Source organism: Buteo buteo, chromosome 8 (genome assembly GCF_964188355.1).
Source record: "Buteo buteo chromosome 8, bButBut1.hap1.1, whole genome shotgun sequence".
Taxonomy (NCBI): Eukaryota; Metazoa; Chordata; class Aves; order Accipitriformes; family Accipitridae; genus Buteo; species Buteo buteo.
Genome location: NC_134178.1, coordinates 31492727 through 31509872, shown reverse-complemented (window position 1 = coordinate 31509872; position 17146 = coordinate 31492727). Strand labels below are relative to the sequence as shown.

At 46.7% G+C, this 17146-nt stretch overlaps 1 protein-coding gene across 5 annotated transcripts in view; it reads left to right on the top strand.

Annotated features, from left to right (window-relative positions):
- Window positions 1-3297: 3297 nt before the first annotated feature.
- PTGFRN (prostaglandin F2 receptor inhibitor) overlaps window positions 3298-17146 on the top strand; it is a 70851-nt gene continuing 57002 nt past the window's right edge. For 3 of the 5 annotated variants that reach the window (XM_075034000.1, XM_075033999.1, XM_075033991.1), the window contains exon 1: window positions 3298-3491. In XM_075034000.1, the coding sequence (XP_074890101.1) occupies window positions 3437-3491 (55 nt within the window). In that variant the 5' untranslated portion in view covers window positions 3298-3436. Of the gene's footprint in view, window positions 3492-6439; window positions 9372-11756; window positions 11905-12849; window positions 12927-17146 lie in introns of those variants that run through there. The other 2 variants (XM_075033995.1, XM_075033996.1) reach the window with 2 other exon arrangements.

The following is a 17146-nucleotide window of genomic DNA, read 5'->3' as shown; positions in this document are numbered from 1 at the left end:
GAAGAACATCGGTGATGAATGGCAGGATAAAGATGCTTTCTTGGAAAACACAGATGCAGAAAGAGACTTGAGGATTCAACATGGGTAACAGACCCCCCAAGCTTTTTGTGCAGTGTCGGCAGTTAATGGTCTAATTCCATGTTTAGATATGTGAGAAGGGGAAAACCAAACAACAACTGAGAAATTATTTTTACTCTGTGCACAGCATGTGTGTATAGACCACAATGACATTGTGTCACAGGGTGGGTGCCTGTGAGTCAAAAAGCACTTAGAAACATTGGAGAGTCCAAAAAATGCTGCAGTGGCTGAAACTGGATCTTACAATGTGAGGCTTCAAAGAAAACAATCTATTCAGTTTAGCAAGGAGAAGCGATAGGAGTACCATGTATAGTTACTTACCCATGAAAATGGGATGGGTATGCAGTTCTGTAGACAAAGGCATAGCAAGTTCTGATGTCTCGAAGTTGAAGTTAGACAAATTCAACCTTGAAAGAAGCAATTTCCTAGCAGCAAGGATAATTAAACATTGAAAGAAATTTGTAGGTGGAGTCAGGCACTTGCCATTACTTGGGGTCTTTAAGACAAGATGTGTTGTCTTTCAAACTCACTTTGATCCGGCTGCTGGGAAAAACTCTATGGGTTGTATATATGAGTCAGACTAATGGGTCACAGTGGGCCCTTCTGTCTGGAAGTCTGACTATATGGGAGGGAAAGCGGTTCTCACTAAATACAAAGTGAAAACACACACCACAGCTCAGGCTAGCAGGGGTTTACCTATTCTTGTCACTAGTGTAACTAACAGCATGTAGCAGTGGTGAAGTAGATGCCGGTATCTGGCAGTTACAGTAAGGGCAATAGGGAGTTCCAAACTGGGCAGGCATAAGGAGAATCTTTCCAAGGACACAATGAAAATCATCAAATCACTGCTGTAACTTTTTAGCACTGTAATTCAGGTCCTGGATCCGTGATCCTCAACTAGCAAGAGAGCACAGGGAATAGGAAGAACAGAGCAAATGGGGAATGAGGCTCCTGCAAAATCAGTGGCCTTGTGCATACAGTAAGCTTTGCATCCATGACTACATCCATGAGTACGTATCAGGATTGCTGCTGCAAGGCTTAAAAGGCACAAGGGGATATACTTTCAGGACTAGAGTTTGATAGAGGATCAGCAGTTTAACCAGCATTACAGAGCTGACCAGTAAGGGTGAGAGATCTCCTAACCTGTTTTCTGAATTTGATGTAAGGGACATGTCTTGGTTTACAGAAGTGACGTTTTCCAGTGAAGAAAAAGCGTGTTTGAGTGCTGGCCAAAGGAGGAGGTAGAACAGAATGATTGGAAGCAGGCAATAAGAACAAACAGGCATATGAAGGTATAGTAAACATAGATGAAGACAGTCATGTTTTGTTTGGGCAGCCCTTTCTCAGTCACGCTTGTAGATTCAGCCTCATTTGTAGTTTGGGAGCTCGGAGAAGTTCAGTGTGGGTAGGACTAAGTGTCCCCCAGGTGCCTCACGGCTGCAGCTCTGCAGAGATCTGCTGTGTGCAGGAGCTCAGGTAATTGTGGTTGGAGGGTGAAGGTTCTCCTCATCAATTTTAGGAGGGTCTTGTTTCATTCCTATCAGGCAACACCCTCTCTACTGTAAGCGTTACAGAATGAATGGCAAAGTCCAACCTAAAATCCAGTCTGATAATCATGCTCAGTTACGAACAGAGTACACACCTCCTGCTAGTGGGAGCAAACCACTTTGCCCAAGCCAAGGCATGCTCAAGACCAAGGTGCGCTGGAGACACTAGAATGAAGTCTAAACCTGCCATTTTGTGCGGGAGCCGCAGCCCAGAACCATGCATAGGCTCCGGAGATTGCCCACAAGGAGAAATGCATAACACGGAGCCGGCTCCACCAAACAACGGAAAATCAGGTAGCCTGAAGGGAGCCTGGGCAGCGCACAGCAGGACGCACACAAGGAGAGCCCTGATCTTACAGTTAATGTGGCAAGGGGACTGAAACAGCAGGTAAGTGTCCCAGCTCCAAGAGAGCAGGCCAGCTCCTTAGTGCTTTGGCTTTACCAACAAACAGGAAATTAAATCCCCGAGCAAACAAAAATCTCTGTGAGCAGGCCTGGAAGAAAGGTGGCGGAGTGGTGGCACGAACGCTGGGCTGCAGCAGCCCCTTATCGAGTCAGGCGGGAAGGCAGGCAGGGGGGAAAGAAACCCGGTCCCAAAAGCGGGCAGCCCTGCTCGTGGGGCAGCGGCCTGCCACCGGTGGGGAGGCGCGGCCCTGCCCACGCACCGTCCGGGGCCGAGGGTGTCCCCGCTCCCCCCGCCGGGCACTGCCCCGGCCTTCCCTCCCCCGTCCCAGGCCGTGGGGCCAGCGGGACTGCTCCGGGGAGCGGGCAGGAGCACGGGCAGGCCCGCTGCTGCCACCCGTACCCGTGGCAGGGCAGGGGGGGCACGAGCGGGCCCACCCGGCAGTGGTTTCTGAGACTATGCGTGCGTGGACGGGGACATGAGTGGACCCTGCAGCTAGGGCTGCGTGTGTGACCGGGTGCGAAGGAGCCTCCGCGCTCGGGGGGCGCGCGTGGACCAGCAGGCAGCCCCCGGCTGGGGTTTGCGTGTGGGGACAGGGGTGGGAGTGGCACCCCCCACTTCCCCCAGACTGGGCGGCGGTTGTACGTGCGGCGACCCTGCGCTGGGGGTAGGTCCGTGAGGAAAGGGGGCGTCAGCCGGCCCCCACGCTGGGGGTAGGTCCGTGAGGAAAGGGGGCGTCAGCCGGCCCCCACGCCGGGGGTAGCCACGTGCGCGAGGACAGCGGCCACGAGCAGAGCCCGCCCCACACTGGCGAGGCCGGGGGGGGCGCCCCGCAGCCGGGGCAGGAGCGGCGCCATGGCGGCCCCGCGCGCCCGCGGGGCCCAACGGCCGCTCCCCGGGGGCCGGCCGCTGCCGGCGGCGGGGCGCCCCACGCCGGAGAGCCCCCCCCCCCCCCCGCCCGGGCACCGGGGCTTTCCCGGGCCACGTGTGCGGGGCGGCCCCGGGAGGCCGGGAGCGGCGCGGGGAGCGCCGCCCTCCGCGCGGCCCCGCTCGGCGCGGGGCTCGGCTCCCCGCCCCGCGGCTGGCGGCGGACGGGCCAGGGGCGCCCGCTCTCCTCCCCTTTAAGGGGGTGGGGGCCGGGGCCGGGCCCGGCCGGACCCCCGCGCCGCCCCCGCTACCTGCGGGCGGGGGCGCGCGGGGGCGGGCGCTGGGGAAAGTTTGTCTCTGTGGTTGGCTGCGCCGCGCGGCGCGGCCGGTCGGGGCGGGCGGGCGTCTCCGTGTGCTCGCAGGGCAGCGGGAGGCGAGCGGCCGGCTGAGGAGCGCGCTGCCGCCGGTCCCCGGGTGAGGCGAGCGTGTGCGCCGGCGGTCCCCTTCGCAGAGGCAGAGGTACCCGCGCCGCCCTGCCAGCATGGGGCACCGCGGGGAGAGGGCGTCTTGCCTGCCTCTCCTCCTCCTGCTGCTCGGTGAGCCCGCGGGGTGCGCGACCGGGGGCAGCGGGGAGTGCGCCGGCGAGGCCGGACCGGGCCGGGCGGGGCTGGGCCCGGCCACCTCGCCCGCAGGTAACGAGGGAGGGCCGGGCCCGTGGGCGCGGGCCCCTCGGCGGGGAGGAACGGCTCGCCGTGCCGTGCCCGCCTCGGGCGCGGCGGAGCCCAGCCGGGGCGCTGCCCTCCGAGGGGCGGCGGGGGGCCGGGCAGCGCCGCCGGGCTGTGCCGTCCCCCGGCTGGCCGGGCCGTCGCTGCCTTCGCCCTCTCCCGGCCCGCCCGGGCGCGTTAGCGGCCGGCGCAGCCCTAAGGGCTCCGCAGCCCCCCCCCCCCCGCTCCCTCCAAGGGCCGGGGCGCGGATTGCTGCCGGGCGTCTCCCCGAAACTTTAAGGGTCATCCTCAGAGTAGAGATGGGGGTGTGTGTGTGGGGGGGGTGCTGCTTGGCATGGCTCCCCGGCGAGAGGGGTTTCCACAGGCGGCTGAGGTAACGCGGCGGTGTAGCCGTACTTGCTGATACACGACCTGGTGCATGGGCTGTGGCCGCTCTGAGGTAAAGGGCAGTGCCGTTTCACCTCGCAGAGCGTGGAGTGGCTCGTTTTGAGGCCGAGGGGGTGATCCTTCTCCTGCCTGTTCCACGAGGGAGACTGCAGGAGGGGTCCCCGCGCCCTGCATGCCGGCAGCAGAAACCCGGGTTCCCCGGGCACGACGGTGTTGTGGGGGAAGCGGCGCTTCTGCGCCCTCCCCTCCTGGGTCTCGGGGTTTGCCGTCTCAGTCGTGAAGTTCTTCTGCGAAGAGATAACGAATAATGGCATAGGTGATCTTTTTTGCTGTGTTCACGTAATTGCATAGCTGTCGTTAGCTTAACATGTGGCGTTGTTCCTTACCAGTGTCAATGCCAGGCAGGCAGCACGCAAAAATAAAGGCTGTTGCAAGAACTATGCAAAAAGGGTGGGTGGTGGGTTTTGGTTTTTTGCCTTTTTTTTTTTCTTCTTCAACACTGGACTTGTAGCATTGTTGCTAACAGTGTAACAGAAGTAGCAGTGAGTTTAACTAGAGAACAAGAGGATTGTTCAGGTAAGATAGTTATGCGTAGTATTTAAGCAGTTCGGTGTCAGCTCTCTGCAGCCAGAAGTACTTCAGGTGCTGGTGAGCAAGCATGCCCCACAAATTACTACATGCAGTTCTTGATTCAGAACAGTTGACTAACTGCAGGTAGTAAGTGGGAGCCTTTTCCAGGTTTGGGGTGGAAGGAGAGAGTAACTAATCTGTGCCCCAATCCCATGCTGCAACACTTTTTTTAAACAAAACTCTATTTGCTGACTTAGTTTGTGCTTGTACTTTTGACATTGCTATGGCTAATTCTTTTTTTGAAGTCTGCCAGAGCACTTTCCTCATGGTTTGGCTTTTCAGTCTTTCATAGCCAGGTCTGCAGAGCAGATAGTTACAGTTGAAAAGTCATCTTCCTAAACCCGGGCTTGTCCCAGTCTCTTTCCTGAGGCCGCTTACAGGGAGTGAGGCAATCCGGGCAGAGGGGTGTCTACAAGTCAAGATCCTACCACGCAAAGGTGTCCGCTGTGCTTTCTCTTACTTGCAGCTGAGGTTAGTCATCTCATTTATCTTTACAATATAGGCATTCTGCCAGCTGGGGAAACAGTGAAGAATTGGAGAGAACACCTTTAGTGTTTTTGTTTAGAAACAGAAAGGGAATAAAATTTTTCAAGAGAATGGTTTAGTAGGACAAGCGGAAAATCAGGACTCTCAGATACTCAAGGTCATGTAGCAAAACATTAAAAGCTGTTAAGGATGACGTGCAACAGGAAAGTTGTTTCCTCCTTAATTCCAGATGAAATAATTAGAAGAACTAAAAATGTGCATTTACAGATATCCGGCCACTGTTCGTGATGGCGTTTGTCTGGATGTTCTGAGTTGCCTTTTGGGGATTTTTTTTTTTTTAATTGGAATGGTGCTGTTAAAATTGAAAGTGCTTTTGTGTGCAGGAAAAAAAAAACAACCTCTGAACTTTTCAGTCTTACTTGTGGTGTGTGTTTGTGGCTAACTTCTGATACCATTACTTGGTAGCTTCTATGAGATACTCAAAATGTTAAGAGGTTGGGAGGGTGGTGTTCGTCTAACTCTGGATGGGGAAAGTATGCTTCTGTGAATATGTGTTTTCTAGCAATTCTTTAATAGAGAGACAGGCTGGGGCTTTTTGTTAACTGATGTGCTGCAAATGTTGAGTTCTTGTATGAGGGAGGTGGAGGGAAGGAGTTGAAGCATAGAAGAGTTCATCCCTTGTGTGTACTTAGGCTTGATTGTTTTGTTCAGATCTTTACAAAATAATCCAGCAAAAGGATGTAAATGGCTTAAGTATTTGGCTGTGACAAATAAGAATGTTTTCTCATCCTTTCTCCTGGATCCAGTACAGTTATAATCTGTTTGGTAAGGAGATCATGAATCCTGAGATTAAGGCTTGATCTAGTCTCCCTCTTCTCTTCCCTCCTCTGGTGTGGTTAGATCCTGAGAAGATCCTGAGAAGGGCAGCATGAGGGCATTTTGCACTGCCATTGCCTGTTTTTTGTGCTATTTCATTCTGCAGTCAGTCTGCCTAATCAACCTGTGAAATGCTCTGGAAACCACAAAATCCCTCCTAGGATGAGACATCCAAAAACCAAAACAGGTATCTGGTGGTTACTAGGGTTCAGACTGTAAACAGTAAGCCTTGTAGCTCCTGGATTTACCCCCCCCCCCCCCCCCCCCCTGGTTCTTGTTTGAGATTCAAGGTAAGAATTTCAGTGTATCTAAAAAAAAGGTGTTTTTTGTTTAAGTGCTATGGGGCTTGAGGAGAGCAGGCACTCAGTAGATCCTAGGGGAAAACCATTGATGATGGGTTTCCCAGAGATGGTGTTTTTCTTGCTACCATTTAGACCTGTGTGACACTCGCTGTCCGCTATGATGAAAGTCAGTTCCAGCATGCCAGATCCCCAGGAGCCTTGTGTATACATGAATAGAGTTGTTTCCTACAACTCATATCTGAAATTCTTTATTGTGTGGTGGTTTTTTTTTTCCCTTTTCCTCAGAAGCTACAACAATTAGTCATTTGAATCAAGGTTTAATTCAAGCTCTGCAATAGAAAGCTTTTGGTAATTAGTTTAAGTTATTGTGATTGTGAACTTCAAGGAAAAGCGTGCTTTAATCTTTCCTTGCATTTGCAGCTAAAGTGAAGGCATTAGAAAATGGGAGAGCCTCAAGGTTTAGGGCAGGGAGACTACGTAAGGATGATTGTCCATGGTGTGTTCAAGGTGTGCTGGAGAGGAGTCTGCTTCCTGTTCCCTTGGTGGTGCCTGCTCACCTGCCCGTGAGCCCAGGACCGGTGCTGGTGGCCTTTGCCTGCCTGCTGCTGGAAGGTGGCAGGCTCAGATAGATCCTCGCTGGTACTCGGAGAAGGAGCTGACAGCTAGGCCTGCCTATCTCTGTTGTAGCTTTAGAGGTGGTTAAAAAGGCTCCCAAAGGGGAAATGCCGACAAGCCTGTCCTGGTCTTAGCAACTGCAGACTGCTAAGACAGTAGAAGCACATAGTGAGTGTTAGAACTGGGTTGGTGAGGCACTGAAGGGCAGGTGGTGTTGCTGAGGAGGAAGTGCTTTCTGTGTCGTTTTGCCATGCTGATGTATTTTCTTAGCATGTAGGCTGTGGGAAGGTGTGGGAATCAAAGGGCAAGCAGCGTAGCGAGTGTTTTTTCCTTTACATCCTGTGTTCTTTTGGGTTGGCAAATGATAGCTTAGTCACCTTTTCTGGCTGTCTTGTGTCTTTGTAGGTTCCTGTCCAGGCTCCTTTTTAGGGAGTCTGGGTGTTTTTTCTGAAATTCTTCGACCTTGTTCCCCAGGTTTCTCGATTGCTACATTTCAACATAGCAACAGCTTGCTCTCTTTAGGTAGCCTCTGTTGTATTTGGCTCTAATCCCTGAACTGAGGTATAAACCTGCCTGAACAAGATTTGAAGTAAGCAGTAGGGGTCATTTAAAAATGCAGCCACATGCTTGATTAGAGGGGAATGTACTTAAGAAATAACATGTACCCATCCCTCTAGCTTTATAAACAAACATTCAGGGACATTTGAGATTTCAGCTTTCACATCTAATAAATTCATGGGTTGATTTGTTTTTGTGTGGTTGTTTTTTGTTCTTGGATTGATTTTTTTTTTTTCCCTAGTCTCCATAGTCCTTCTCAAACACTTACCTGCAAAACAGACCTGTATATTTTTTTTTAGTAGGGAATTAGTTATATATCTCAATAAGATACTTTTAGAAAGTGAACATTTCAACTGTCTGTTTTTAGATGCCTTTCACTGATATAATTTTTGTGTGGAGTTCTGTGTTTTAGAAGGAAGGGAAATGGACACATTATCTGAAAGTGTGAATTCTTTCTGATTATGTATAAAAAGCAATCACTTGAAAGTTAAGTTGGAAAGAACTCAAAAACATTACTAACATGAGCTGAGTCAAAGTAGGGTTATGTCAGTGTCTATCAAGGTCTCTAGTAGTTTTGAAAGAAATATATTAGGTGGAGTATAAACTAAGAATCTCTATCATAATGCAAAGAAAAATATCTTTCCAATACTTTGCTTTTGACTTCTATTGGAGATGTTGCAGTTACTTCCCAGGCCCCTGCTAGATGTCCTGCTTAGAAGATCTGCAGTAGTAAGTGATAAAGCCTGTTCTCTAGAGACCTGTAAGGTGAAATTGTCTAGGGATACCAGTCTTTCAATTTCTGTCCCATAATTTGAATAATAAGCAGTTTCCTGTGTGACTCTAGTTCCTAACCTGAACAAGGTACCCCAAAACTGGGTTGAACAAGACAGGGAGGGAGAGACTGTAACATAAACCAGTTTTTGTCTGGGTTATTAGGATCTCCTGCCCTAAAGAAGGAATGAGCTTCTATGAGCAATGAGATGCTAAGTTCTCCAGTTGTCCAGCTTTTTGTCAGTTGATTCTTTAGAAAACCTTAAATTGTAGTTTTCTTCCAAGGCTTGAATACTTGCTGAGAAGGGGTTTAAAAATAATGAGATAAACTTTTAACATACTTTATGCATTAGGTTTTGCAAGGGGCAAAGGTATAAAATCAGTTTCAGACCAAACTGCTTTTGGGATAGGATGATCTGAAAAATAGCCGCTCAGATGCCAAAAGCCTTGAATAATGTCTTTCCAGGTCGTCATCAGATCTAAAATAAGAAGCAAGACAGAAGTTATGGAGCTTAAACGAGTTTCTTTGGTTTTTGAGTTTCATATCAGAAACTGGCTTATTCATTTACATGTAAGCTTTCATAACTGTAAAGCATAACTGATTTCTTCTAACTGAAGTCTGAGAGAAAAACGGATGGTCTTTTTTTTTCTTTTTTTTTTCCTGTGGAGTTGGAAGAGGTTTCAAAGCTGGATTTCTGGTGGAAACCATTATCAACTTTAACTATGGTATTCTGAATTAAAGTGAGGTAGATAGAAGGTAGAACCAGAGTTGCTTAAATGCCTTAGAGTCTTGTAAATTTATAAAGCAGTATGGTAATGCTGGTAGGTTTGAGTCGATGTAATTGCTATGGGGACTGCTTGAAAGTTGTGGTAAAGCATTGCAGTCGGTGCTCCTTTTTCTGGATGACGCAAGTTGCAGGGAAAGTCTTATATGACAGGGTCTGAAGAAGCAGCCTGGAGAGCAATACCTTTTGTATGCAGCAATGGCAAAATACTGATGCAGAAACATGAAGAATTGCTGAAGCAAGCTAAAAGTGTTTGACTTGTGATAATCTCTATGGCCAGATGGAATTTGCATGGATGCTCTAAAGGATCCGAACTGTTAGCTGAGCTATGGGAAGAACAGGTAAGCGAGTAAGACACAGGATTTCCTTTAAAAAAAGATCTGAGGATGGTTTTTGGAATTAATTGACTTGTGAACTTCAGGAATGAGAACTAATTAAAGACTGGAGCTCCCAGGCAAGCTGTCACAGCTGCTGATAGGCAGGGCTGCCAGCAATGCCTGTAGTATATCTGCCTGCTACTTTTTGTTAGTAGGGCCATCTCTTTGATTGTTTATTATTCTGCAAGACTTTAGGCATTCATGCTGAAACTTTCTGAGCTGGGTGTCTGCCACTTTTTTCTAGAAAATGCGCCCCCACTAAAGCACACCCCCCCCCCCCCCCCCCCAAAAAAAAACTCCAGTATTTCCAACCGTTGCACTTGGGGAGGGAGCAGGGAGAAGCAGCTTTTTTTTCTTTTTAGTTCTTGTATGTTCTGGCCTATTCTCACTCGTCACTCTTGAACAAATAATAATCTCAGCTGCTAAGCTGAGAAGTTCTAGCACCTCTGTGCCTTAGAGCAAGAGCTGGAAATTTGGCTGGAGACTTAACTTTGCATCAAGAATGTGGCTTTTGCTGTTCTTATGAAAAATGTCCAAATTTGGCCACATTATAAGACTTGGAAAAGCATCCGTTTGTAAATGCTTGGTAGGGAATCATTCTCAGGTCCCTAGAGTAAGCACTCTGTCATTGCTTTTAAAGTGTTAAAAGTTTACAGCTGGAATTGGGGGTGGAGAAGTGGAAGCCTCCTTTTTATTCCAGTTTCAGACTTCCGTAAATGTATTGTGAAGTCCTTTCCCCCCCCCCCCCTTCCTTTTTGTTTTTTCTCTCTCCCCCCTTCTGCCAAACTGGCCAATGCTGGAGCAAAGTGCTGGTATGTGTGGATCACTGATCAGATCTACTGTGAGAGTCTGCTGCTTGTAGCACACAAAGTATATATATCATCTTTCTTATAGGTGGCTTTTTAAAAAAAAAATCAATGTAAACTTTATGTGTGGTTTTTAAATTTTATTCTCTGCCTTCAGTTCTTCTCTCAGGCTTTCTCCTAGGTGTCCCCCATTGTCCTTTACTTCATGCTGGCTGTAAAACAGCTCCTGCTGCTATAGTTGCTCTCCAAAAAAAAAAAACAAAACAAAAAAACAAACAAACAAAAAACCAACCCCCCCAAAAAACCCCAACAACTTATGCCACTCTTTCTGTTTAACAGGCTTGATTAGTCTGGACTTGCCTTTCTGCTGACTTTCTTAAAGATGTGGTTTAGCTATGCTGTTTGGTACTTGCTTCATGACTGCAATTTGCATGCTTTCATGCTTTTTGAGTCACTCTTTTCTTGCCATATCAGTAGCCATTAAAAAGAGTTTGGTGGAACCATTGGTTAGCAAGAGTCCAGTTCTGACAAAAGCTAGCTCTGCTTAGGTTTGCTAGTCTTAAAAAGAATAATTGCCAATGTAAAGGACTTTGTTTCCCTGCATGTTCCACTGTTAGCTCCAACTGCAGAGATTTAGCATCGTGTTTGAGTCAGTCTTTGATGCAATGTGGCTGTGGGGAATCTTTGAGCAGGCTGTAACAGCATTGTTCTCCTACACGGATTAAAATGGTTGTTGCAAGAGAGGCATCCACAGGGACCTCTGCCAGCTTCTTATTGATGTGTTCAGTTTCATCTATTGACACACTACCCTTCATTATTACATAGTGAATCCTGTGGCAGTGGAATTTGCTATTAAATCTGCCCTGCAAAAGAGAATTGGCAGGAGCTGCTTTAAGAGCAGCATGACCCCTGCGTTTGCAAAGAATAGCTTCTAAATACAAAACAGATGCTGAACTAATAGAGGATGCTTCCTAAATTTTCAGGGTACCAAACATAATTTTTTTGAGAAAAATTCAGAACTCGCATAATTTGTGAATAATAATTTTAAGTTTCAATACCCTTTTTTTCCAGATATGTATGTCTAATCAGTACATGTGTTCATTTGTGCTTGAATACAGCAAATAATACCGAGGTGAAAATAGGCCATTATTTGTTAATGGAAACTGTTAGAGTAAGCAGCGAGGTGTTAGTCTTTTTGTCTGTGCTCTAATCCTCTTCCGAGTGTTAGAGGGTGGGAGAGGTGATGCATCTGCCTTTGCTTTTTGCCATTGCCACAAACTATTTTGTGCTTTCAGAGCACCACCCGTAATATTTACCCAGATGTTACAATGTCCGCCATCTCCCAAAAGAAGCGTTATGTTCTTTAGAAGCCCAGTGACATACTGTGTATTGGGAGGTGGTGTCAGTGGGTGGAATTTATGTCTATGTAAAGAGCCTTTATGTTGTGTGTAGAGTGTGCTTGTTATATTCAGTTCATACAGAGATTTAAATTAATGCAGAGTAATAAGTCTATTGCATCAACCTTGCTTCCTTTTGATCTCAGGGTTTGGTTCTAGACAAGGCATGCTGTACCTCTTGGCTTAGAGGGCTTAAGTGCTTGAAACGGGCTTCATCAGTGAGAAAATAAAGAGCATGACAGCTTATCGGAGACAAAATCACTCTGTGATTGTCTGGAGGTGGGAGGTAGCAAGGTAAGCCTGGATTTTTCATGTCTATCACAAAGCAGGGTTGAATGGACACTAAAGCTATTGACTAAGCCCTGGTTGCTGGCAACTGTATTGATAGGCACCTGTCAATAATTGCAAAGCTGCTGACATACCTAGGTTTGTGGGTTGGTTTGTTTATTTAAAAAAAAAAAAAAGTTGAGAAAATAGCACGTATAGCCAGGAGTCAATTGGCACAGAAGTGTGGCTGTTGCTAGAAATTAGAGGTGGGGGAATTAAGGTGAGGAGAGAGTACTGGAGCAGGACACACTTCCTAGAGAGAAAGGGAGGTAGGGGAATAGCTTGTTCAAAATGGAAGAATGAGTTAAAAGTGTGTCTGCATGAGATGGTGGTGATGGGGCAGTTATCACCAAAAAACAGCCTTGGTAAAAACCACAAGTTTCTCAAAGCTTTGCAAGCAAGTCTTGAAATACCCCAGTTTTCTAAGCAGTTGTCTGCTCACCACTGGCAGGTAAATGGAATAGCTAATTGTAGACTTCTGCAGTTTTATACAAGGACTGAAGTGTGGTGCATGTGGCTGCAGGGTATGCTGTGGCATCTGAATTGATGCTGGTATCTGCCTTTTGAGTCCGAAAGGGAGGGGTGAGGAGGAGGCTACAGTACTGTGAATAGACTTACTGGGTGGGGATGTCCTTCCAAAATAGGCGAAGAACAAATGAGACTTCAGATGGTACCCTTGTTCCCACTCATGACCAGAGGGCACAGGGAGTGTGCCTGTTCCAGACTTTGCCTCATAAACCTATAAGGATCAATGGAGATAGGCCAAAGCTACTTAGAAAGGAGCTGTTAAAGGTGATTTTAAGTATTTCTCACTGACCCTCCTCTTGGTGTGAGCGGTCAGCTTTTGGTTTGTATGTATACAGAGAGATTTTTTTCCCCTGTTTGAAGCTGTAGAAGAACACTCTTCTTCATGCATGTGGACAGAGGCTGGTAACCTACAGATGGATACAGGGCAGATGCACTGGGCACTTACGTACCTAGATTGTGAGGTGGGTCCTTTCCTTGCTTTAACAATTCCTACCCAGAATAAGAAACTAGTGTCCTTACAGCAATTTCACAGAACATGCATATGCCATCAAAATAACTTGCTGGCTTCTCTTTCTTCTCTATTTTCTTCTTTTGTTGCGCTTCTGGTATTGGTGCATTGGGGTGAGAACTTGCTTTGCATATGTGGGTTTGGCCAAAGGCCAGCTTGAATACTGTTTTCACATGAGTGACAGTCTGGGGTCAGCAGCAATCCTCCAGTGTTGCCTTGTTGCTGTAGGATCTTGCTTGCAGTCCAAAGTGGGACTTTGGTCAAGTGACTGTGATAAGTACATAGACGTTTCTTGGAATTAAAGTCCTGCAACTAAGGTTTCCACCTCAGAGGATGCTGCTAACATGAGACATCCTGTGCCTGCCACTTGGGTTGAAACAGTGTGTTCAGAGAAGCTGTTTGCTGGGGAGATGATCAGTCAAGGAGCTACAGGGTGAGCCTTGAAGAAGAGCAGGCTGTGCATGGGAGTGGGAAGATGTTTGGAGGTTTTGGCAGGGAGGAGGCAAGGGCCAAGCTGCAGATTCTGTGAATGGCACAGTGATGGAGAGCACTTCATGCTGATGATTTTTTTTCATCTTGGCCTTGTGGTGTAAGGTCTTTTTTGACTTTGGGTGCACAGGTGGGGGGGTAAAAGGAAAAAAATGGTGCCTGGGATACCTGGGTGTGAGGAGAGGGGGCCATGGGCTCACAGATGATCTAGCAGTGACACGTGCTGGACCTCCTTTGGACCCTTTCCTTAGGACCTGTGTGCATTAAAAGTATTGAAGGCCTGTTGAGAAGACTGATTGTAGATTAGGTATTCTTTCACCCTACCTCCATGCTTAGGTGTATAACTCTCATGGTGACAGGGTTAATGTGATGGATAGCTTTGGGCTTGAAGCATTGTGCTGACTGTCAGAGGACAAAGATACCTGATATAAGGGCCCATGTTGTAAATTGGTGGTGGAGGACATCTAGTCTCAGTGAGTTTGGTAATGTGAAGCTAGAGTTTTCTGCTTTTGAGTGTGTGGGTATGAATCCAGCCTTGTGTCCACCTTTTGCTGGGCCTGTGTAAAATGAATTACTGTCTTGCTTCAACTGAGTGAATATAACATCTGCTTGCCTGAGCAGGTACTGAGTGGCATTCTAGTCAACAAGATCACTCCCTGAACAAGGCTGAGTGAGCTCGGTACCCAGTTTCTGGTACAAAACAGCCAGATGTGTGGGGGCTGTGAGTGACAAATGCACATGGAGGCTGTTGAGGGGACAGCCTTGTTTACCCTGTTCTTGACCATTTTGTTTGTGTGGGTGAGCAAAGAACTTTGGCCTTCAAGGTTATTTGAGTGCTTCTCAGTACTATTTAATGTTACCACTTCCCTCTGCACCTCCCCATCGATTGTTGTTTTTACACGCATTATAAATTTGAAAGGCTCGTGAATTGATGATAGCTTTCAATACACACAGCCAAGGAGATTTTTAACTCGTGGTAATTAAAGCCCTATCTTTAAGACCTCCGTGTAGTCCTGCATGTGTGCCACTAGATTATGACAGGAAATATCCTGATGATTGTTCCTGTCTGTGTAGCAAGACCCCTAAATTCCTCACAGGCAATTGCATATACCCACTCTCTTGTAATTTGTTATAAAATTTGCTCCCAAGTGTTATTTACCCTGTTTAAAACAGATCTCTAGTATTTCCTCAGAGGCAGTAGTATGTTTGGGTAAGTCATGCTGGGTTTGGACACTTACTCGCTAAAGATGTGCAAAATGGAGCAAGTATGGCTACCTGTGTTCTTGTTCTGCTGTGGCATTCTTTGGAGACGGCAGGTTCATACATTGGGTGTAGCTTGGATGGTTGTTGCGAGCTTGTGGGGATCTGTAGCCTCTGCCGCAAGAGCCTAGAGAGTCTCTCCTAGCTGGCCTGCACGTACTGAGGTGTTTCTCCTTTTTCTTGAGAAAGATGGCATGCCTGCTTTGTATTGAAATAGATGAAGGGCGGTGAATATCTGCTGGGAAACTTGAATAGCACTCATTTAGACACAATTCTGCTTATCTGGTCGTCTATATTGTTGGCATTTTTAGGAGAGAGTGGAATCTCTCTCTTGGTCTCTTTCAGAACATCTGTTTCTGTGCATGAAGTCATCTTTTGCCTGCCTTTTTTCTTCCATTTGAATCCACTTCTACCTAAACAGTCTTCTGTACAGTGTCAGAAGTATGAATGCCAGCAAGGATTTTGTCAGGTCATCTTGGGTGTTTTCTTCTGCAGGAAAGTCACTAATGGGTAGAAGCACTGGAGTGCATACTCCTGATAGGGCAGAACTGTGAGAAGCCATGGGACTTGAGCTGAGCTGAGTTTGAGCTCGTTGATGCAGGATGATAGCGAAGGTATAACTGTGTGTGTGAAACTTTCCAGAGGTTCCTCACTGCATCTGTCTCAGAAGAAGGACCTGTATGCCATCTCTTCTGACTATATCAGCTGGCCTAATGAAAGATCTCTAAAGATTATTGCCTTAGACCACTGTGGCTACATAAATACTACTACTAATTTATACAGGTATTCTGTGACTTGAAGTTATAGTTCTGATGATGATTTCTGCCACATGCATGCTGAGTTATGCATTGCATGGAGGCTCCTGTCACAAGTCCCAAGTAATAATAAAACTGGAGTTTAAAACAAAGTAAGCTCTAAAATGAAATAGTTGGCAGAACATTCTTTGAATTTATGGTGATAGTCATATAGAAATTCCACTGTCCATTTCTGGATTGCCCCCCCCCCCCCCCCCCCCGCATCATCTAACTCTCAGATTGTTGTACAAATTTTTTTTATGTTGAGATAGAAACTAACTGGAAAGAGTTAGTATGTTCTTTCCCTGTCCTTTGACATTTCTGGCATTTAAAGGTAAATCGGGACGAACATTTAACTGAGTGACACCCAGGCTTAGCAGGAGCTTGTGAAGTTAGGCTGAGGAAGTCTGTCCTTTTTTCTTCCCTTTTACAGGCAGAAGTTAAGGAGCCTCATTTTAAACTTTTCCTGCAGGATGTTTCTTGTAACTCTAGTACTGTCTCATGGTCTTAATTTGGCTTTGATGTCTGCAATTCAACGTTCAACTGTTGCACATTTCCATAAAAATACATAAATGCTGAAACAGTCCACGATAGTGATGCCAAATTTGTTATTAGCTTTCAGTGTTGACATTCAAGGATGCAGCTTTTACCTCTGCTGTTGTTTCAGGCTCTCTGCAGATAATTTACAGCCTTGGCTTACAATACATCTGTTTGGGTGGGGTTTACTCAAAGTTTGGGCTAAATGGTGTATAAATATATATCCTTGCTCTAGAAAATAGGGTTCTGATTATAATGTCAGTTGAGTTCTGCTGCTTAACAGAACTGTTTCAATGATAACCAGTTGACTGACCATGCCTGTGACTCTTCCCTAGCAGTCAGCTATGTACATACCCTTTCTTAAAGCGCTTATCAGCTAGGAATAAGAAGTGTTTTTGATTATTTACAGCACCATGCCCAAGAGCTTTCTTTTTCCAGAGATTTTGTAATCTGAATAATGTGATGTGAGTACAGCTTTATTAAAATTGTAAACTCCCATAATGATTAGAAGGGAAGAATACATCCGCCAGGCAGATTAATGAAGATGGTTCTTTTCATCAGTAGAGAGGATTTTTTCAATAGGATCTCAGAGAATTCTGGGAGATCTCACTGATTGTACTGAGCAACTGTAGGTGATGGACATGTAGTGAATTTCTTGCACTGAACTGCTAACAGATGAACGTACAGTAGTGTGAACAGGGCAGGCAAAAATACAAATACCTTAAAACTGCCCAGGGAAGATAATTACTCAAGTGTTAAACTGATTTTTTTTTTTTTGAAAACCAGTTCTCTTTGGCAGAGGATCTCCTTTTACCATAACGGCAAAGAGTGCTTCTTTTCAATCTAGGGGTAGACTGGACTTCTGTATTTCCTAGCAATCTTCCTAGCAATTGCTTGTCCAAGGCTTGCTTATCCCTTGTGAAACTGACAAAGATCTTGAAATAATCTGTGTTTTGTCTGGGGAGAGGCAAAACCTGATCTCGTTGTGTGCTTTGTACCCTGGATTTTGACTCTTGGTAGGCTTAGGCTATAAAACTACAGTGGAGGCATTTTTAGGCTGCTCTTACACTGTATAGTACAGCGGGTGCTCTTC